At 47.7% G+C, this 22,157-nt stretch overlaps 1 protein-coding gene across 1 annotated transcript in view; it reads right to left on the bottom strand.

Moving 5' to 3' along the window:
- Positions 1–4,769: 4,769 nt before the first annotated feature.
- LOC119450625 (uncharacterized) overlaps positions 4,770–22,157 on the bottom strand; it is a 68,746-nt gene continuing 51,358 nt past the window's right edge. Inside the window, exons 4-5 of the mRNA XM_037714126.2 lie at positions 5,895–6,017; positions 4,770–4,966 (exon numbers count right to left, since the gene is read on the bottom strand). Coding sequence (XP_037570054.1) covers positions 4,842–4,966; positions 5,895–6,017 — 248 coding nt within the window. The 3' untranslated portion in view covers positions 4,770–4,841. The remainder of the gene's footprint in view (positions 4,967–5,894; positions 6,018–22,157) is intronic.

Raw genomic sequence — 22,157 nt, 5'->3', positions numbered from 1 at the left:
CGCGACGACCATTAGACAGATTGTTAGAGAGGAGCTACGTCGTTGCACGGAATTGAACAATGAGGTCCGTGATAGTCAACATCTGTACAATCCTCCACCAGCTCTCCTTTCCATCGCTGCACCGACTGTCGAGGAGTACCGCTCGAGAAGGCCAATGAGAACGCAACCGAACTACCACCGGGAAACCGGCAACGGGCGTGCTGAGGGATATGCCCGTTGCTCAGCAACGGCCTACTCGGAGCCCCGCACATACCCATCCTACCCGAACGTTAGCCGCGAGCCTCCCGTGTGTTATACCTGCGGTGTCACAAGACACATCTCTCGATTCTGTCGTCAGCGCCGTTGGCCACCGAGGTGGCACGAGTCGCAGCCAACGTCCTATGGCACTGAACGTCCTAACGCCGATAATTCCTGGCCTCCACGCTCCTTGACTTCGTCGACGACCTTCCCCATCAACAGTCCTCGACGGAATCACCGCAGCGACTCGCCCGTTTCAGACCGCAGTCTCACTCCACCTTCATCACGTCAACGTCGCTCTCCTTCACCAGCAACATCGCATATCATCAACACATCATCGCATATCATCGCAACATCATCGCATATCCAACAACACACATAGCATGATTTGATTCGACATCTCCACATCAATTAGGAAGGGGTTTTTCATCTCTAGGCCAATCTCTCCGAATTAATCTACGATGGAGATGGAACAGGCCGTCGTATTCTTGCGAACCGAGTACGATGACATGAACACCCAAGATCTTCGTAGGGGGCATCGATACAAGCCACTAATACATATCCAGTCTCGCATCTACAGTGGCCCATTTCGGCGGGATAGAGGTTCGTCGAAGAGTCCCACGTACGAGTATGTACACAGTGCCAGGTACTCAGTGACTCAAGCCTCTTACCTCAACACCGCAGCTCGATAACCATTCGACCATGGACTGTATAGTGACCCAAGTTGACCGGAAAACCGTTAGCTACAAACATATGTTACACATTTATACGTAGATAGACAATTAGCCATGAAAACTCCGTAACGGCCTGTAAGAATGCTAACGACCATTAGACGATCCTTTAAATTTAACGGATTCTGGGCGCAATCGAACCCAGGTAACACGGGTTTCTCAAGACCAGCTGCCCGACGCCTTAGCAGGCAACGCCACAGATTCACCTGGTATGTGCCGGTTTTCCATGATCGTCTTTCGCGCCAGTGCTTTAGCGAGGTGCGCCACGAATCCGCTCGGCATGTGCCGCTCTTCAATGAACCTATCGCCGACTTGGGTCACAGAGTGTGTGCAAACGGCTGTGCGGCATGCGAGGGAACAATTATCAGCCTTCGCACGCGTCGGTGCGCCACCTCTAGTCTCGACGGCCGCGCACGATCTTTTCCGCAGATCCTCCAAACGAAGCAGCGCGTTCAGAAAGAAGCGCGAAAGTGGATCCCGGCTGTCGCTAGACGCGTTTCTAGAGGCCACGCGGAGGCTCCATGGCCGCGCCGCAAGATGGCGTTGAGTGTTCTTCGGAAAGCGGGAAAGAGGAATCCCACTGCAGTATACGCCTATTACAAAGCTCGTTTCGACGGTGGCAATACGTTCAGAATGTTTATTGATTCAATGATAAATGCATTACATCGATCGTGAGATCGGTTCTGCCGAGTTTTGTTACGCAAGATTTGCACTTTACAAATTAAATTAAATCCAGCGTAGTGATTTAACTTCTCTCTCTCGTACAGCACATGGCTTTTAGTAGGACTGGGCAAATGCTTCGAATATTTGGGGGCGTTTGAGAGGTATCAGCTGTGAACGGGACTATCCTGGTGATATTACGTCCTAGCGCCTCTGCACCCTACCAAAGAAAAAAAATGGGTTAGCTTGCTGTAGTGGCGCAAAGCTAAAGACAACGCGGAGCTGATCGGTTCCTAGCTGCTCCTGCCTGTACGCAGTGATGCTACGTTATACGAAGTAATGCCAAGTGATGCTAAGTTATACGAAGTGCAAGGATTTCCTCGTTGTCCGTGGCATCTGGGAACGCCTCGCGAAGCACTTGCAGTCCGAGAACACGAAGGGGAAGTGGGGCGAAAGCTATGCACAGTGTACGGGCGGCGCGCAGCAGACGACACGCCGGGATGACGTCACGGCGCATGCGCAGTAGTGCACAGCTGGTGGGAGCTCGGCCGAGCCGCCGCCAGAGGCGCCTGCTGCAGTCACGGACACCACGAGCGTTGGGCACTAAATCGGGAAAACGGAGAAGCGCGGATGGCATCGGCAGCACCTCTGCGCGTTGCCTCGTTCGTGCTGCTACAAGTTGTTTCTCTCTCTCGCTCTCATTTTCTCTTTCACTCTCCCGAGCATAGCGCGCGATGCTGCGCGAGGTGGTTGCTAGGAAACGCAGTGGCAGGCTGCACACATTACGGCCGGCATAAACAGCTCCACTGTTAAAAAAAGAAAAAAAAAACTCATTCTCGTCATTTCTTCGTTTTGAACGAAGAACACGGCAATTATACGGGACACAACCATGACTCCACGGTAGTACTGCGGTCATGTCTCATTGTACAAAAAAGTAATTTAGGGGGTATTTTCATGAGGCAAAATTAATCTTAATTGTACTAATGAATGCATCGACGCATCGTCGTATTCACTTATCCACTATTGCTCCCGTGAAGTGATTGTGCATTTCCCCCACAAGATTGCTGTATTCTTACTCACCTGGCTCATAAGCATTCCTTCGGTCGTATGATTGGGCGTGTAGGCCATTGAAGGATATGCATTGCATGGTAGCTGTTTATCCCGGTCCACATACCAGTCTGTGCTGGGAGTCGGTGTTATTATTTCATTACCGGTAATACCATTTCATTTCTGCACATTTCCGAAGAGCATTTTGCCTTGTGTCGTACGGTATATCCGGTGTCGAGCTTACCTTGCAATGGGCTTTCTATTTTTCTTTCCGGAAACATAATTCCGGATGAACTGTGTATTACTGCCGCTGTAGGCCTAGTAGTACTAAGTAAATAAATGTACTAACTTGAAATAAATGTAGAAATGAACAAAATAGACAAAAAAAACCTTAGCATAGCTTGCACTGCAGCCACAAGGATAGAGAGACAGCGGAGCTCATGGGCAACTAGCTAGTCCTGATTTTTGGGCTAGGCTAAGCAGTACTAAGTCAGCCCCAGCATTTCCTGGAATTTATCAATTATTGATCGATTATTTTTCAGCTATTGATTGCATAACTACTGCCTATCGAAAGGTATTGGACACGTAATTGGGCTAGGCTAAGCACTACCAAGTCATCCCCAGCATTTTCCGGAACTTATTGATTACTGATCGATAATCGATTAGCTATTGATTGGGTTTCGATTCGCTATCGCAAGGTATTGGCCACGTATTTGGGCTAGGCTGAGCACTACCAGGTCATCCTCAGCATTTTGTGAAATTTATTGATTATTGATCGATTAGCTATTGATTGGATATCGATTGGCTATCGATGACTGACTGAGCTTAAGTAGTCCACGAGGCTTAGCTAGACTTATCCAGACTCAGCTTCGCTAATTCACAGGGATACGTATGTGCCATTGCGCTTGGACCCATTCTGCACAGCCACCAGGATCGGCCCACATTTTTTCCGACGACGGATGGACTAACGGCAGGCTTAAACAGTTCTGCTGTTAATAAATGTAAAAATAATTACACAGATGTAAAAAAATGCGCCAGGTGCCAGTTCATGCATTTCCTTATTGGCAATAAGATGTCGGGCTTACCGTGACCTTGCTACCATCATCTCTACATAATTCCTTCTGTTCTAAAGCTGTCCTGCCATGCTGACGTTGCAGCCTTCTCGCACCGTTTCCCTGCGCATGCTCTTAGAGCAACACAGCCAACAGACATATATTGGACCAGCGCGGGTAAAACTTCATCCTTTTACAAGGTTATCACTTTTAAGCTATACGAAATTTTTGAAAATCGCCTATGGCAGACAGCGTAATTCTTGTCCTTGAGCTGGATTATTCGAAGAGGCGGAAAATACTAGCACGAGAAATGGAAACACATATTTAAGCAATTAACAAAAATTTACTAATCAACTTCTTAATATTCTTTTACGGTACATATTGCAATTTGGGAATTGTAGCTGGTGCACTTGTAGGAAGTATCCACTTGAACTGAATCTCCTGGTCTACAGGATGACACCAGTTCCACCGTATTATTTCGCAAATTGTGGAATGATATACATGGGCGTTCGAGTTATTTTCTTGCTTGAATGCCTAACGAGCGTTTTGTGAAAAACGCAAGTGGAACAACAGTGCAACAGTGCAGTTTTATGGCGCATATCTCCAAACGGGCATCATTCTGGAAATTAATTTCAAGTAGACACGCCTTGCAAACTCCCCGGCTACAATTCGTAAATTCCAATATGTGCCATAAAGTAAATGTTTCAAAAGGTAATTAGTGTTTTTTGTTACTTAGTTGAATATGTGTTTCGATTTCTCGTGCAAACAATGCCCGCCTCTCCGAATAATGCAGCTGAAGGAATAGAATTATGTTCCCTGCAGCAGGATATATATATATTTTTTCATTCCATAAAGCTTAGAATTGATCACCCTTTATAGTGTTTGCTGCCACCAGGGCATTGGCGAGAATTATCGGGACGTTCTGTCAGATGAGTAGACGTAGTACTGTGGAACCACGTTGGCCACACTACTGATAATGCTGTGCATCATTTCTTTTTCTTGTACCAGCCCCTTTATTCCGTTCACTCAGTAGATAAGTTGTAAAAAAAAGCTTCTTATCACAGCAACTAACACAACAGAATGGTCCGGTGTCCAGCGTTGTTGAAGGTCCCTGCTATTCGTAGGTGACACAGCACTTCTTCAGTAGCCTGCTGCATTTGATGTAGCGGTTGGGAACTTCATAATCACGGCATTTCTTTCGGCATTCTCCTCCAATTTTTCTGCATGATCTAGTTTTACCTGCGGTGTAGAGATTTTAAATTAGCTCAAATTATACTGACCTCTTTAGGATGAAGCTCCGCGGGTATAATTCATAGACTGCAAGCCACGCGTAGTTTGTAAAGGCGATCGCGCCGTTGCGTAAAGTGGCGTAGCACCACGCATTTTTCAAGAGGCGTCAGGCAACGAAGCGAGCTACTTTAAGTACTAGCCTGTAGGACACCAACGTTCCATATTTGGACTGAAAATACGCTGTCTTACTTTTCAGTAGAATGAGTGACCCGTGCATGGCATCAGTAAGTTTCTAGTAGTTTATGTACCTTTGACGACGATAACAAATGTGCGCTTCGAGTTGACTGCAGCTGTGGCCTAAAAAAAACACAATATCTCAGACGTAATATGCGGACACTACGTATGAAGAACGCGTAGATCTGCTATAGTCTAAGGGAAGAAGTAAGTGAAACAAAGTTGTAATAACGCTAATTTCATATTGCAAAGAGTGGAATCCTCAATAGTGTGCCCTTATCAACGGACAAGTAACCTTTACAGACCAAAAATAAATCCTCCTTGATATTGTAATAGTAATCTAATTCTATGTTGGAATGATGATTATTAAGATGAGCAGATATAAAACGGGAAATAATGTGGCCTCCTTTTCTTTTTGCAGCAATGTGACTAATGGATGACGTCACGCCAGAAAACAACAGCATCCGATGTCGCTTGAGTTCATTCTCGCCCTTAAACAATTCAGTCTGAGCCAATTAAAAAACAATAATCCATGAGGCAAGATGGAACGCCAGAAAGGAGAGGGACGCCTGGCGGGGGGTGCGCAATATTAGTGGCACAGTAATGGCGAATTAAACAGTGATCGACTGAGCGATTGGCTCAATCGGCCGTGTTTTATCTAGTCTACACGTAATGTCTTGAGCAAGGAAACGCGGTAACTTACCAATGTTGCAGCAAACATCACCGTAAGGACAACCGTGGAGGCGCAGCCGATATTTTGGCAAACAAGAAGTGAACTTAGTGCATTGATGGCCCAGGAACTGGCATTGATGGGACACCCAGTATGCTGGTAAAAGAGACAAAGCAGCGATTTTACCAAGGGAAAAAACAGCTGCATAGCTTTGATTTGTGGACTACAAAGTCAGCCTCGTGCATTTTCCTATGACCTTAGTGTCCTTTTCTAGATTTTAGGGAATTGATCTTTATGTATATTTGATAGGTTACAACTTCGAACGTATAAATATAGACAAAGAAATTCAACAAGAGAGGACAGTAGGCGAAAACTGAAAACAGGAAACACGTCACGCATGTGTTCACAACAGCCGTTAGCTGACACGAGCATGAGAAAAAAAAACTACGTAAAATACAGTTAGTAATGTTTCATTTTGTTATCATATCCCGCTAAAACTAAAAAGCTGTGTGTATAAATGGAGCCATACTTTGCGATATTGTTCTCGCGTTACCCAGCGAAAAGCCAATGACGTGCCAGATCTATGCGCGATATGCCATGCACGCAACGGAAGCAAGCGCCTCTTCGGCGTCCAGTTTGCCTTTTTACAGCCAAGCAGTGGTGGGCTCGTTCCTCCAATATCGTGTCGTGTGTGCAAAAAAAAAAAAAGAGAGAAACTTAGGCGCAGCTTCACACTAGTGGTGCGAAGACTGGGAAAGCAGCGAAGCTGGCGACCCCACCTAGCTTGATCGCAGTTCGGCCAAGTTATTGCGAGGTTATTCTTCGAGACCGTAGAGGCTTGAGCTAGTCTGTCTCCCTTCTTGTCTTGTCATGTTTTTTTTTTTGCGCTGTTCCGCTATCGATTATGCTTCGAGACTCGGCCACGTTTTGCGCAAGATCACCCCGAAATCAGCGACAGCCCAAGGAGCAACGAACACTCGGTCATTTAGAGTATCTGAAAGCTTCTGGATGCTGAAACGCTTTTGCTCGGTTTCGGGGGCTCGAAACTCCGGATCTTCTGCGGATCGCCGACGTTTCGCCGCCGCTTTGGTGGCGCGATACTCGGGATCGGACCGAAGTCGTATCACTGGCTCTCGAGTAGCGGGGCGGCGGCTTTCGCGCCGCGCTTACTCTTCGGGACTGACGGTCTTCTTCGGGCACACCATCCTCGCGGCGATGTGCTCGGCGGAGACGGCGGGGCTTTTGTGTGGCCGCGGCGGCGACGCGGAGCTGTATATCCCGAGAGTCGGCCTCTACGCCTCTTTGCAGCCGCGACAATTACTCGGCATGACGTCACCGGTTCGGCAAAGCCAAGGCGAAGGGATGCGGTGCGCGCGATGATGTCACGGCTCACGCAGCTGTTGCGAGGTTTGGCGCGGTCGGCGCAGTTGGGGCGAAGCCTTGCTAGGCGACGCATTGTGACGTCATCGCCAGGCGGAGACTATGCGGTGTACCCTCGACGGACCACCCTCTGTGAACATACCCCTGTTAACTAGCGAAGCTAGTTCACATGACTATGTACAATTGCGCTTGGACCCTTTCTGCACACCTCCAGGATCGGCCTACATTTCGGGCGTACACCACCGGATTACCTCCAGCCTTAACATTTTCGCTGTTAAGACTACCGTCATCAACATTTCCGCTCCATGTGCGTGGCGATTTCCCGCCAGTTGTGGCTCACCACAGGTGTCAAAACGGATGATTAACATGACATCAATAACATCATATGCCCGCCAGTTACGTCCCGATTAACGATAATAAAAAACCCGTGGGGTGCATGCCCGCATTGGATATGCGGCCATAAGCCAGGTATATGCTGGTATTATCCAGGGAAAAGAAAGAAAGAAGGAACGAATGACGGAAGGAAGCAAGTAAGGAAGGAAAGAAATAAAGAAAGAAAAGAAAGAGAGGAGGAAAGACAGAAGGTAAGAAAGAAATCACGTGTGGCTCATACCAGCGTTGCGTATGTGGGTATATATGAGCCGTCCAGAGCAGGAGCGGGAGATATCTCACATGATCCAGCCGCTGCCGTGCAGTGTGCCGAGGCTATGACCGCTGTGGCTCATACACTGGTCTATGACGATGGGGTGGACTTGGCGCAGCTAACGCACTTGGCCATCGTACCGGGCGAAAACAAGACGCTGGTGTCCTTGCTCTTTCACGAGCATGACGAAGACGTTCAGTATAATCAATCTTGATAATATATAAATTCACTGTAGCAATATTCAATGCAGCAGACCCACCATAGTTACAGCTCGCTGGCTTCCATCTGCACAGTAGTGGAAGGGATTTGATTTTTTAACAGCGAAGCTGTAAAGGGCTAGTTCCCCCAGGATCGTGTCCGCGTGTAGAAAAAAACGACCATCATCAGCATTGGCTCGAGCGTTGTCGTCTTCGTCCGCAGTTGGCTCGTTGGCACCCCAAAGGTGCTCCTCGGTTTGCGCTCGTGCTGTTTGAAGACGGCCGAGCACGAGCAAATGCTCCGCACGCACTCGTGCCACTGCTCCCGCGTTCGTCGCCTTCGTCTGCTTCCACAGCTGGCTGTGTTGCCGCTAATCATTCCAGCGCAGAATTTCGTCTCTATTCTGTCGTTGTAATGGGGAGGCCGCGTTTGAGGGGGTATAAGCCATTGCTTAAGGGTGTATGAGCCATTCATGAGCAACTGACGACGTGTCCTAACGCATTTGACCCACGCCGCCGCGAACGCGCCCGCGAAAGGGCGCGTCGTCGATGTATCAACTCTAGCGTGAGGGCTTACGAAGTCCAAGCGAAACGTCAGCGATGAGCCCCGGACCCGAGTTACGGGAGCTCGATTTTGAGGCCAAACGTCAGCGTCCTCTTGCCCTCCAGTAACCCGACGATGGTGGTGCACGCCTCGGCAACGCCAGCGCCAACTTCCCCGGTGCGACGGCCAGGTTTCAACGTGAGTTTCTCAACCGGAACGTTCATGACAGACATGTTCGGCTGTGTGAACGACGATACGCCCACGAACGACGATACGCCCATTCTCATCGTGGGGGCACCATTCACTACTAGGGCTGGTATTTTGTAGCGATGCGTTATGCTTTATTTTATAATAGTCTTATCATCCACCGCTCATGGCCGGCTGATCCCGTTGATAACGTGAGCCGACCGTGGCTCTGACCGCTACAAAATACCGGTACAGCAGACCCACCATAGTCACAGCTTCGCTGGCTTCCATCTTTACAGTGGGAGAAGGGCTCTGAACGTTTTATGCAGCTGTGGTCTCTTGGGCTCTCAGCGTAGTGTTGTGTTCGTGCTGCACTTCTACACAGCACTCTGGCGCTATTGGACCACGGCAAGGTGAGAAATTTTGTTTGACAGTCTGCGCTGTGTTTGAAACAATGTCGACGTAGGGCATGCTTGCCGCACCGGGCCTTGTGACGCAGTTAGCGAAAGACAGGTCGGCCGCTGCGGCGCAGATAGTTCGGCGTGTAGCAAATCCTACTAGTGCATAACTATGACGTTTTTTTTTTTGCCACCCCAACAACATTTAACTTCTTTAGGTACTCAAGCTTCTCGAAAACGTGACGAGGGATCGCCAGGATTCATAACAGCGGAGTGTGTTGCTTACACCGGTAGAACGCGTCGAAGATAACGCATGTACGTTAAAAATTCGGTCTTCTGAACAACTGAAAACACGTTTTCACCCATGCATTGGTCTTGAGTGCGCCTCGAAAGCATCCTGGAGGATCTGGCTGGCAGCCTGTGTTGTGGGCACCTCTGTATACGTGGCGTGACATCGCGTCGTTCGACGCCAAGTTGTGTCGAAAACGCGCAGTCACCCGTGTATTCGTGCTTTTAAAGAGCAATAAATCAGGCCCGGGTATCGGGGCTCGCTTGGATATCAGATGTCTTCTATATATTTTATGTGTAGTATTGTTTGGGGTGCGTCAGATGTTTATATACGCCGTGTTTATAAAAGCCAATTGCTTTTGTTCGTAATATCGCCCACTCCTAGCTCGCCTTTCGGCTCTACGCGCCGTTTTCATATAAGGTTGAAATACGAAATTGACACATGCTTGTAATTTACTGTTTTTGGTTGATGCGGTCCGGCGGAGCTTTGTATGGGAATTACTCATGCTTACCTGTTGCCACAACAATGGAAGAACTTACAAAAAGCCCGAAACGAGCATTTCTATAAAACAAAATAAGCGTTAAATTTCCTGATTTCAAAAGGCGCGTTCCGTCTACTTTATGAAACTGCACATTGTACAGAACACAGCTTCAATGAAGGCTTGTAGGGATAGCTCGCAATCGTATTTATTTTACTATATGGAAAATACACGACCCAGCACCAAGACAGCACGCAGTTGAGAAGTAGAAGCAAGAACAGATGCCGCGCAGATCAGCAAGAACTACAGTTCGCAAAATGCAATTACGTCCAATCTGCTACAAACGAGCTTGATTGCATCGGAGGCAATCTCAGGCATTAAAATAAGACTTAGACGTCCTACCGAGACATGTGGGCAGTTCAGCACTGACTGGCCGGCTCAAAAGTTGGACGAGAGAGCAGTTGCCCGGTAATTAAAAATTAGCCCTCATTGGCCTCCGCATATGATATCTGTATTCTTACCGTTACGTGGCTAGTGAAGCTGCACACAAACCTTAATTGAGAAGAGTGAAGAAACAAACAAAACCGATTTCGTACGAAGTATTTGCGATGACATTTTCAGTGCACTTTATAACAATAATTCTGTTAAAATAAAAAAAAAGATCTTTAGTCTTATAAAAAAGCCAATGCTGTAAATGAAATCAACTATGTATACAGTTTAGGTTCAAATAATGTTTTCATAGTGAAAAAAAAATTTTTGTTGTATGATGGCTGTTTCGACAAAGGATCACAATAGCATCTCCACAAACACATGTGGAGATGACCTATAGTGTCATGTTGTCGTGACGGCATAAAATAACACTGTCAAAAGCCTGAATGCGAAACGGTAAAGGTCAAACTACTCGTACGCTTGTCAGCGCGCCAAAACTCGCCACCACGCCTCTTGCGTTTGCCGCGCCTCGAGAAAGGGCTCGTCGTCGAGGTGCCAATTCTAGCGTGAGGGCTTCCGAAGCCCAAGCGAAACGTCAGCGAAGAGCCCCGGACCCGAGTTGCGGGAGCTCGATGTTGAGGGCAAAGACCAGTAAATGAGGCAGTTTGTACAAACAAGACGAAAGGTAAATATAAATGGTAGCGAAGCTTCCACTGTAGCCCATACGTTCAAAACATAACGGTTCATCGGGTGTTCATGGGGCTTAGCGCCATCTGCGTGAGGAGAGAACGCTTCAGGCGGAAGAAAAAATTACTCTATCTCCCGCTAAAGGGAACCATGTGTGGATGCGAAGCAACGGGGAGATGGTTAGCTTGAGCGGGAGATGGTTTCCTGTCCGATGTCAAGGTATATGTACTCGCCACAGAGTCAGCGAGAGTTGTGCCGCCGTCGTGGCGGCTCTAAGTTTTATCTTCCCGGTGACGTCACGGTCAAGCCGTGGCTGGTCGAAATCTGCCGTGCCGATGCCAGAGGTGCCTGCTGCATTCACGGACACCGCGAGCGTTCGGCGCGAACGCGGGGAAACGGCAAAACGCGGGCAGCGTCGGCAGCAGCTCTGCGCGTTGCCTTGTTGGTGCTGCTGCAATTTCTTTCTCGCCATTCGTTGCGCAATCCGGAGCGAAGAGAAGCATCGGAGAGGAGAGGAGATGAGACAAGGAGAGGGAAGGAGGGGGAGGAGGATGCGCATGCGCAGTAGGGGTGTGGACGTCGCACGGCGGATGGATGGACTGAGGGAGTGACATAGCCCCGACCATAAGATGTTTCGCATCTAAAAATAATTTGACGTCATATCCGTTAAAAACAGTAGTGATGTCATTTTGTTCTATAAGGCGCGAAATTTATTTTCGGAGGCCTCCCATTACAGCTGTATGTTCAAATGCCCCGCCATTGACTTGGTGGGCGTTTCAAGCTTTCACCGCGGAAAGCGATGCAGGAAAAGGTCAGCCGTACAGGTGTCGAAATTGCATCCCTGCACAAACATACTTTATTTGGAGGCACACGAACGCTTAGGGCGTAGAGTGCTCGTCCTTTCGTCGGACGCCAAACCCGTCGGCCAGCACTGACGCACGGAAACTACTAAAGTAAACAAGTATCTGGCGGTCGCAACGCATGACATTTGACTGAACAGGTTAAGAAATAATGAAACTACCCACTTCACTAAATTCAGACAAACGTCGACAAGCAAAACAGCACACATATGAGGGGGCCGTATTGTAATAGGTGAACTTTACGAACGCGCCTTGCTGCACACTTCAAGAGCTGCATTCCACTGCAAGTGTTGCGGCGTCAGCGCCCGCCGCTCTCGGTGGGCGCTCTTATGGTGGGCGCTGAAAAAAAGGTATTTATTGATAATAATCAAGTAAAATAGAGCTCCTTTCTCGCGATGCGTATATAAAATTAATTAGGAATTTTATTTCTGTTGAATTTGTGTTTTGTTGTATATTTTTATTTTTGGAACTGTGTCTCGCTTTATCCCAATGTTTATTATTACGATAGCAATTATATGGACACTCAAAAGCAGATTTCTGCCGTCGGCGTCACCGTCGTCGTCGCCGTGAGGTTTCGTATGACGTCAATGGAGATGAAATCGTCGCCGGTAGGTAAGTGGTTCTTGAGGGAAAGGGAAAGGTTGGCGCTATCTTTTCCCTTTCCCTCAAGAACCACTTACCTACCGGCGACGATTTCATCTCCATTGACGTCATACGAAACCTCACGGCGACGACGACGGTGACGCCGACGGCAGAAATCTGCTTTTGAGTGTCCATATAATTGCTATCGTAATAATAAACATTGGGATAAAGCGAGACACAGTTCCAAAAAATAAAAATATACAACAAAACACAAATTCAACAGAAATAAAATTCCTAATTAATTTTATATACGCATCGCGAGAAAGGAGCTCTATTTTACTTGATTATTATCAATAAATACCTTTTTTTCAGCGCCGAACGCTGTATGTGCGAGTGAAAGGGCGCGAGGGACGCGCGCTTTCACGGGGAGTGAACGCACGGCGGAGAACAAACGCGCGTTCTGCGCCGTGCTCCTTTAAGGGCTGCAGAAGGAGGCGTCTCTTTCCTCCTTTACAATCACCATATATGTAGAGCAAACGCGCCTTGTTCCGACGCGCGAAAGGCCGTGGGGGGGGGGGGGGGGGGGGGGAGGAAAGGGGGGCGACGTTTAGCTGCGGCACCAAGTGCCTATTTATATCAGAGGCTCCGGCAACAGTCACCAACGCTGCACGCATTTTGTGCGAACGCGGGCAAAACGCCGCCGGCGTCGACAACAGTTCTGCGTGTTGTCGGTGCTGCTGTATGTCCAAGTTTATACAGCTGATAAAGCTACTATCCTTGCTCCGTATAGCTCGCTACACATTTGCTATCGCAATTGATGCTTCGCCTTTAAGGTGAAACTGCGACAACTTTTTCTCTCAAAACATAGTCGCGCTTCAATCACTGCTCCCATAACCATCCTTGCTGATGTCGCTGACAATTCGTTCTGAACCGATTTTCGCCCGAAGCTTCGCGACATATGTGCATCGACCTTGGACATCGTTTCGTATTTTTGTAAGGCAGCCAGGGGCAGAATTTTAGCAGTGGTTCGGAAAGCGAACGGTCAACTTTCCCGCTTGCGTCCCTTGCATTGACGGCACCCAAGCCGGAGGTGGAAAAAGCGGAGGACTTCGGCCAATACACGAGAAGGTGCTTCCTCGCTAGGGCGATGTCATCATATTGCGCACTAGTCGAAACAATGCACAATATTTCTTCTTGCTGAATAAATATAAAGTACAAATAAATTTTATCTTGCAAGTTATAAAGCATAAACGTATGGTGCCGTGCATTTACGCAGTGCTTGAAGCAATTTATTATTGTCATTCTCTTTTTCATTCTCAGCCAATGGGTAGTGTCATAAACGTGAATGAGTTGGCAGAGCGCAGCACTCTGTCGCCTGCCACAAGGTGCTTGCACGATGTACGCACCAGCTTTGTACTACCAGCACTTCTTAAGTAGCGATTGGAACAGGACCATGAACTGGTTCTCAGGGCCGTTTTACTCACGGTCCATATCAGTTTTCCTTTTTTTTTTGCCTTTCGTCATCTGCTCGGGCATGATTCGCAAGCCGCCGCGCGGACCTTATCGCTGCGAGCTGCCGCACGGCGCGCCGCATGACAAAAAAAAAAAAAACGAAACATGAAATCGAACATTACAAAGTACGGGTCCTGCATTGCCTGCGCGAAGTAGAATTGAAGAGCATGGCGCGAACGGCATGCGCTGTACTGTGAATTTGAGGACGAAAGTGCAGCCCTCCCGAACTAGAGCAAGAAGGGCAGCCAAACAAGAGATTTTTACCCTCTTCCCGCCTTGCCTCCACAGTCTTATTAGCCGAACAAAGGAAGCGCTCCAGCTGCCTGGGTGGAACCGTTCTGACTTGCGGTCTGCAATCTGTGAGCTACGGACGCTGGCGATAGCACGAGAAATCCGACCGAGCCATGCAAATATCTCCTTGGCAATGGCTTTGACAGCCAGGGTCTCAGGAAAGCTGATTCAACCCTTGTGCAGGCGAACACACCCGGTTCAACCAGGCAACAGAAATGTCTGTCGCAACTACAGCAATTGCTGTCGCGACCACAGAAGTTTCTGTTGTACGACGGAAGTTAGTGACGTCTGACATAAGTTTCTGCAGATGCGACAGACATTTCTGGCGTTACGACAAAAACATTCAGTCGCAACAACAAGAGTTCTGAAGTCGCAACAGAAACATTCTGTCGCGGCAACAAGAGTATTGAAGTGGCAAGAGAAACATTCTGTTGCGACAGCAAGATTTCTGAAGTGGAAATAGAAACATTCAGGGACGACAACAAGAGTTCTGAAGTCGCAACATAATCGCTCTGTGGCAACGAAAGACGCTTTCTGCGGCGGCGTTAGAAATGTGCCACTTTTTATGGCAACGACACAAGTTCTGACGTCGCGACAGAAGCGCTTTCCGTCGCAATGCTTTAAAATTCTTACGCAGTATGCAAAGGCGTGTTCTATGAATTGGGCAATGCTGATAGCACTAATACCTTTATTACCGTAGACGTGGCGAATGACTCCGATTTGTCGTAATTGCGCCGTGAGAACAGGACAGAATCAATCGCCTTACCGGAATCCTGAAAAATCGGTCGCTGATCGAAATCATCGCATCTGCGTCAATGGCTGCGTATCTATTTTGTCTTGTTTTGTAATATGTGACACACAGGCCTGCGGACTTCCACGTATTGCTACGCTGACACATTAGTTAATTTCCCAGAAGTATTGCATAAGCTCATGCCAAGCGCAGAAGAAGTTTTGGGTTGTTCCACAAAGCTACATGAAAATCTAGCTGCCTCGCTCATGTGTCATTACTGTGGCATCTACCGTGAGAAATCGGTATGCTGTCCAAAGGAGCACTTATCTACGAATGTTCATGTAACTATTTTACACTGAGCACACAAACTATATCCACGCTCAAAAGTGTAAAGAGTCAGGGACATATCTTTAAATTAGCAGTAAAAGCCCTTACAGCGTCCCTGATTGCCGTTGTCTATTTCTGAATTCTTAACAGCAGAGGTGTTCAAGCCTGCCGTAAGTCCGTGATGCGTCGGAAAACATGTGGGCCGATCCTGGCGGTATTGCAGAAAGGGTTCAATTAAAATAAGCGCAATGGCACATACCCCTCTGAACTAGCGAAACTCAGCCTGGCTAAGTCTAGCTAAGCATGGTTGGGACTACTTAGGCTTATCCAGTCATCGAGAGCCAATTGACAGCCAATCAATAAATAATCGACAATCAATCACTAATCAATAAATTCAAGAAAATGCTGGGGATGACTTGGCAGTGCATAGCCTACCCCAAATACGTGGACAATACCTTGATATAGCCAATCGATAGCCACTCAATAGCTAATTGATAATCGACAAATAATGAGTTCCCGGAAATGCTGGGGATGACTTGGTAGTGCTTAAGCCTAGCCCAAATACGTGCCGAATACCTTGCGATAGCCAATGGATAGCTAATCAATAGCTAATCGATAATCGATCACTAATCAATGAATTCCGGAAAATGCTGAGTGCTTAGCGTAGCCCAAAAGCCAGGACTAGCTAGGTTCCCATCAGCTCCGCTACCTCTATCATTGCGCCTCCAGTGCAACTACGCTAAATATTTTTAAACTCAGATACATATCGTAAAGCAAAATCAATGTTCTAGCACTTCAAGGAGTACTTCTAGATAGTAACAACACTTTTGCTCTTCTATAGAGGCGCCAGTTAACGTTGCGGAGGGAAAGCGTACATTCACTATCAACGTACAGACAGAGATACTTACTGTTGACATAGCCAAATGTGTACAACAACGTTTGGCGTTAGGCTTCAGAATGCTTACGACAAAAAGGCTGATCAATTTATTTCCCTTGTGCACAATTAAACGCAGACAGTCTATTAAGCGTTGACCGGCCATTAACTCCAGAAGAAATTAGGTTTCAGTTTAAACTGCAAAAAAACACCGCATTTCTACCAATCACAGAGCGGCGCGCGCCCCAAGCTTTCTACCAATCATAGCGTGGCGCCGTCGCAACCACGGCAGCGGCAGCGCCGGCCGGCTGGGCGGGCAAAGTAAAAAAATTTAAAAAAAGGAACCAGAACGCTCGCTTTCGAGAACAACGTTCACGGCCAGCGCTTCCAAGTAACCATTACTACTACATAAGCTGCAGGTTCCGGCAAGCGTGTGAAGCAGTCAGGGATATTTGAATGCTATCGCGTTCTACTCTTAAAGGCGAAGCTTAAACATCTCCCAATCTTTTCGGTATATACTTGTAACCGCTTTGCTTAAGCGTGATTTGTAACTCAAGCATTAAAAGATACATGTACGCAAAAGAGGAAATGGAAGTTCTGGCTTATGCGGATGACGTTTCCTTCTTTTGCGTAGATAAGCCCAGTATTACTGAGGCAATAAACACTACCCTGAGTTTCTGTGAAACTGCAGGAGCTAGTGTAAATTTTGATAAAAGTAGGAGGTTTTGTCTAGACATGTGGGCTCTAACATCCTCTGTGTTCTCGATTATTCGTTGGGATCGGTCTCCGCTGCAATATCTTGGTGCGCCTCTCGATAACTTCCGTAATAGTGGACCTCATCGGACGTCCGCGATAACCACTATCCATCGAAACCTCGCAGGGACACCTGGCAGGGTGTCCTTCCCGTCTTCTCCATTTTTGCTAGAGCTAAGGCATCCAATATATTTCTTACTTCTAAGCTTCTTTATGATCTGCAGGCCTTGCACTGCTTTCGCATCCATGTTCAGGCATTTCATGGAATATTTACATGGTATCTTTGGCGTTCATTATAGGAAGCTACGGGAAGGGACATTTTCCTTCGCCTTGAGAAGGTAGGTCTAGACATGTGCATTTGTTCGTGTGACAATTGATAACGCAATTATTTTACCTTGAAAACATCCGTCATCCATTCATTCTTGCGGGTAATTGAACACGTCTTGTTTCACAACTCCCTCTTCTTTCTGTCTGCTAAATTATTGCCGTTCGACAAATGACCGATTCCGAAGCAAGCAACGCACGAGCGTGCGAAGCCGACGGGTCTCCGGGGCAGCGCCGCCGTATTCGAAAGCCAACAGCCAAGCCACAGCAACTGAACCCATAGCGAACTACCTCTTCGCAGTTTCCGCTCTTAACCAACGACGGGTCTATTCGAAAATGATTGACAGATGTGTGACGTGTTCATAATTTTTGGTGCCGCCCGGCTGTCCCTGACAGCCGCTCACGTAAGCACAATTATGACCAATCACATGAGGCTAAAGGCTCATTCACACTAGGCCGACGCGACACCGATTTTGGTCAGACGACCGATGGCGACAGCAGTTTAAAGGATGGAAAACGCTGCGCGGCCAATGGTTTAAAGGAAGGAAAACGTTGTCGCCAACAGTCGGCAGACCAAAATCGTTGTCGTGTCGGCCTAGCGTGAATGAGCCTTAACTGAACCCTTCTTGATAAGATTCCGTCCCAGAACACCGATGTTTGGAAAATACATTTGTTCTCGCGCCGCGCTTTGACAACGTACGATCTGTCCGACACGAAGCGTAGACGCGTGGGCGCGAGCTTTCACATGCCGCCAAGCGTGCGTGTAGTTTGGCCTTTGCTCTTTATTGGGCGAACCTGTGCCCAACAAAGCAAGTGGCACTCAAAGTACAACGATTGCGGCGAGGCCAGTCGGCGATCGTCGGAATCTGATCAGCAGGTCAAAGTGGCCAAGCGCGTTGGCTTTTATACACGACTCCTCCAACGTGCCAGCACATTCTCTGATGCACGCGTGCCTTCCAGAAAGAACTACGCAATTCGTCTCACGCACACTATGTGATTATGTAAAGTTCGGCGAGAACATACACGCAGATAGAATCAACGATAACATTGAGCAAGTTCCAAATCATGCAGGCACGTCTTGCGCTGTGCGATAACTTTAAGTTGTTAGCGGGTGAAAAGCAGTCCCCCGAAAGACGATAGATAAGTACACGTGTCAATGGCCCCTCTTGAAAAGCATCGTCCCGATGCTACAAATACGAGAGCACACGTAAAAGAAAATTTGCCAACAAAAAATACACATTGTCCCAGAGTTCGCAATCACTGGTAGAAAGGCATACGGCACGCAACATCGACTACGTATGGTCACGAGCGGCGTCGCTGTAATTGAGTAATACCGTCTGGAAGGACTTCATAGTCCAGTGCGCCAATACCTCGTATTACCTTGTAGGGTCCGAAATCAGAGTTTTCATGCTTCTTCGCGCGCTGCAAAATGGCGGCGACGTCGAGATTCTCTTCCTCAGTTACGTGCGGCAGCATGGCGTTGAGAGTCGTCGTCGGGTTCCTTCCGTAAAACATTTTGAACGGCGTGGTCTGCATTGTTTCTTGCACTGCCGTGTTGTAAACGTGAGTTAGGAACGGAAGAACAGCATCTCACGTCTTGTGTTCGACGTCGATGTAGGTATACCGCTAACAGGCATTCCGTTTGACCACTCGTCTGAGGGTTGTGGGCGGTTGTCCTCCGGTGACTTGTCTGGCTATATTTAAGGATGGCGTGAGTAAGCTCGCTTATAAAAATGCATTCCCTCTCGGCAGTGGCTACTTCTGGCGCACCATGTCACAGCAGAATGTTCTCGATGACGAATTTCGCTACTTCCATTACACCCCGATTTACATATATTGTCGGCAAGAAGTATCGCTCGGCTGTAGCAAAACCGCTGGCCGTGTTGGTGGTGTCTTGCAGCGCTGGCAGTCTCTGCGCGTCTTGACGTAATGGATGACGTTGGCGTTAAATTGTGGCCAATAATACTTACCCTGAAACCTCGCGAGCGTAAGGGAAAAACACAAGATTTTGGGGAAGCCATTGTGCCATCATGAAGGGTGGGGATAGCCTCTGGCCGCAGTGCCAAAGACACAGCCAGAAGGTAATTGGCGCAGACTAGCCAGAGGTATTTCTTTACGAGGACGTCGTCTTGCGATGAAAAGGAAAAAAATTACCAATGATTACGATACTCCCTAATGCGAAATTTGAGCGCAGCTGTATACGTGTTCTCATTTCGCGATATATTGGCTGGCGCAGGCAATCCGTCACGTGCGGCACGTTGCAAACGAAGCGAAGTGGGGGCGAATGCCTCGCTAATCGGGAGATCGCGAGGAAGGCGCGTGGGTGACGTGTGGGCGCAATTCTAGCAGCCGCCGCAGACAGACCTCCGCTCTTGCAGCGCTTTGTTTCCATACAGGCGACGCGCCCTACTCTGGCGCCATCTCGTAGCCATCGTCGCCGCAAAGCCGGTGTTTCGAGGCACTACGCGTCTCACGCTTTCGCCATACCTCCTCCTCCACTTTCCTCCTAGTGCTTTCTTCGCTATCGCCGTCTTTCATCTGCCGCTGCACTCCGCGTTCGCTGTCGTCCTTACGCTGTGTTGTTTCGCTCGGTTACGAGGGACAGCGACGACATCGACGCTCATCTCAGGAACGGGCGTCTAATAGCTGCGCTCTAAAAAAATCCGTACTTAAATACCCTTGGGACGAAGTATATATTTTCCAGTCCAAGAACTCGACAAGGCTTCTTAGCTCCGCGTGTGCTCGATGCTGTTCGGTGAAATCGTCAGCACTTATTGTCCCTAGGAAACAGTCGTCGTCCTGGTCGTCTTGCGGGAGCAGATAAATAGGACCGCCGTGGGGGCAGTCGACATCAGAGCGTTTTCTTCCGGGCTTGTATACCAAGGTGATGTGGAATTCTTGTAGTCGGAGGCTCCACCGTGCTAGGCGTCCTGAAAGGTTCATTAAATTGGCTAGCCTACACAGTGCGTGATGGTCGTTTACGACTTTGAATGGCAGGCCATATAGGTAAGGGCGAGATCTCATGGTAACCCAAATTAGGGCCAGACATTCGTTTTTCGTCGTTTAATAATTCTATACCGCTTTCAAGGCTAGCGCAAGATAGTATACCCTTTGAAGTCCGTGTTTCCTCTTGACTAGCACAGCGCCGAGGCCTACGCTGTTTGCGTCAGCGTGGAGTTCCGAACCAGCGTTTTGTCGAAGTGGCCGAGTACGAGTGCTGACTACAGGCATCGTTTTAATTCCTCAAATGCTTTGACTTGCGATGATTATCCACTTAAATTCGACGACAGATTTCTTGAGAAGCGTAAGAGATGCGGCGATGGGTGTGAAGTTATTGACAAAGCCTCTATAGTAGGCACACAGACTACTGGGAAAATATACTTTGCAATGACACCATGATACGATACCGGATACTCGGGAAAGAAGCACTTGAGACACAGATACAATATACTACCGCAATTATTACATCCGATACGATACTTTCCGTTTGTATCATAAGATACCTCAATACATTCGCAAATTTCTTATTATATATCTATAAATAACTTCTGTCACCACTTAAATAACTAACTATAAATAACTTCTGACCATTCAGGTCAGGTGGCATTCTTGCCGTCTTGACAAAAACAAGGACGCGAGCGTCTGCATGCAACCGACCTTTTGCTTTCTCCATTTTTTGTGTTTACGGACAAGGTAAAACTCCACAGCGGTATTTGCCACATAGTGCAGAAGCTTCTTATTGACGTTCTTATAAATACATGGGGACCTGCTAGCGTCAAGTAAAACCTGCGCACTCTCTTATTATCGACAACAGGCAGAAAGATTGCAATGGAAGCTGTATTCTGCACAACAGGAAGGACTCCTGACTTGCTGATGACGTGGCCCAGGAACAGAAGTTATTCGTAAGCTAAGCGGCGTTTCTCCGACTTCAGCGTCAGCACAGGTTACCAGGTCATCTCTAGTACTGTCGCATGGCGCTTAACCTGATCGTCGAAGTTTGATGCAGAGACAATGGAACGTTATGAAGGTAGACTAAACAGGTCTACCATTTGAAGCCAGCCAATACCGTGTCAAGTTCTTGGCAGTATCGAAGGTACATGTATCTTAGATTATACCTTAGATACCCTTTGAGTATCTTGTATCTGTATCATAATCCACCTGGCACGACGTGTTCAGTATCTGTATTTTCGATACAGGAAAGAATGTATCGGGTATCTTAAGATGCAAGATACTGCTATCAAAACATGAGCGTGTGAAATTATAATCATTGGCTGTACGCCGCTTCTCTTAAGCTGGTACTGCTGTCACTAAGCCATCTCAATAAACCCAAAGGTAGCGACATTCTTTTAGTTTTCTGCCAAAGCCCTCCAGCGAGGGCTGGTGCTGAGGTCTGCGCGTGCCTATTACTGGAGCACAGTCACGTGATGGCATTCTTGCCGTCTTGACAAAACAAGGACGCGAGCGTCTGCATGCAACCGACCTTTTGCTTTCTTCATTTTTTGTGTTTACGGACAAGGTAAAACTCCACAGCGGTATTTGCCACATAGTGCAGAGGCTTCTTATTGAAGTTCTTGTAAATAAATGGGGACCTGCTAGCTGGTCAGCAAGCAGAGCAGCGACTCATATCAATTACAAAAGCTTCAAGTAAAAACCGCTGACCGTGCAGTGTATAAAGAGCTTCCATGTTAAGCAGCTAATGCAACCCCATTAAATTGTTTCGGAATGAAAATATTATGCTTTGTCGAAGAAAGACAAAAATTCGATATACTAAGAGACATTTAATTCAAATGAAACAAGGTTGGTCGGAGTTAA

Source organism: Dermacentor silvarum, chromosome 4 (assembly GCF_013339745.2).
Source record: "Dermacentor silvarum isolate Dsil-2018 chromosome 4, BIME_Dsil_1.4, whole genome shotgun sequence".
NCBI classification, from domain to species: Eukaryota; Metazoa; Arthropoda; class Arachnida; order Ixodida; family Ixodidae; genus Dermacentor; species Dermacentor silvarum.
The sequence above is the reverse complement of the archived record's forward strand: the minus strand, read 5'-3'. Positions and strand labels throughout refer to the sequence as shown.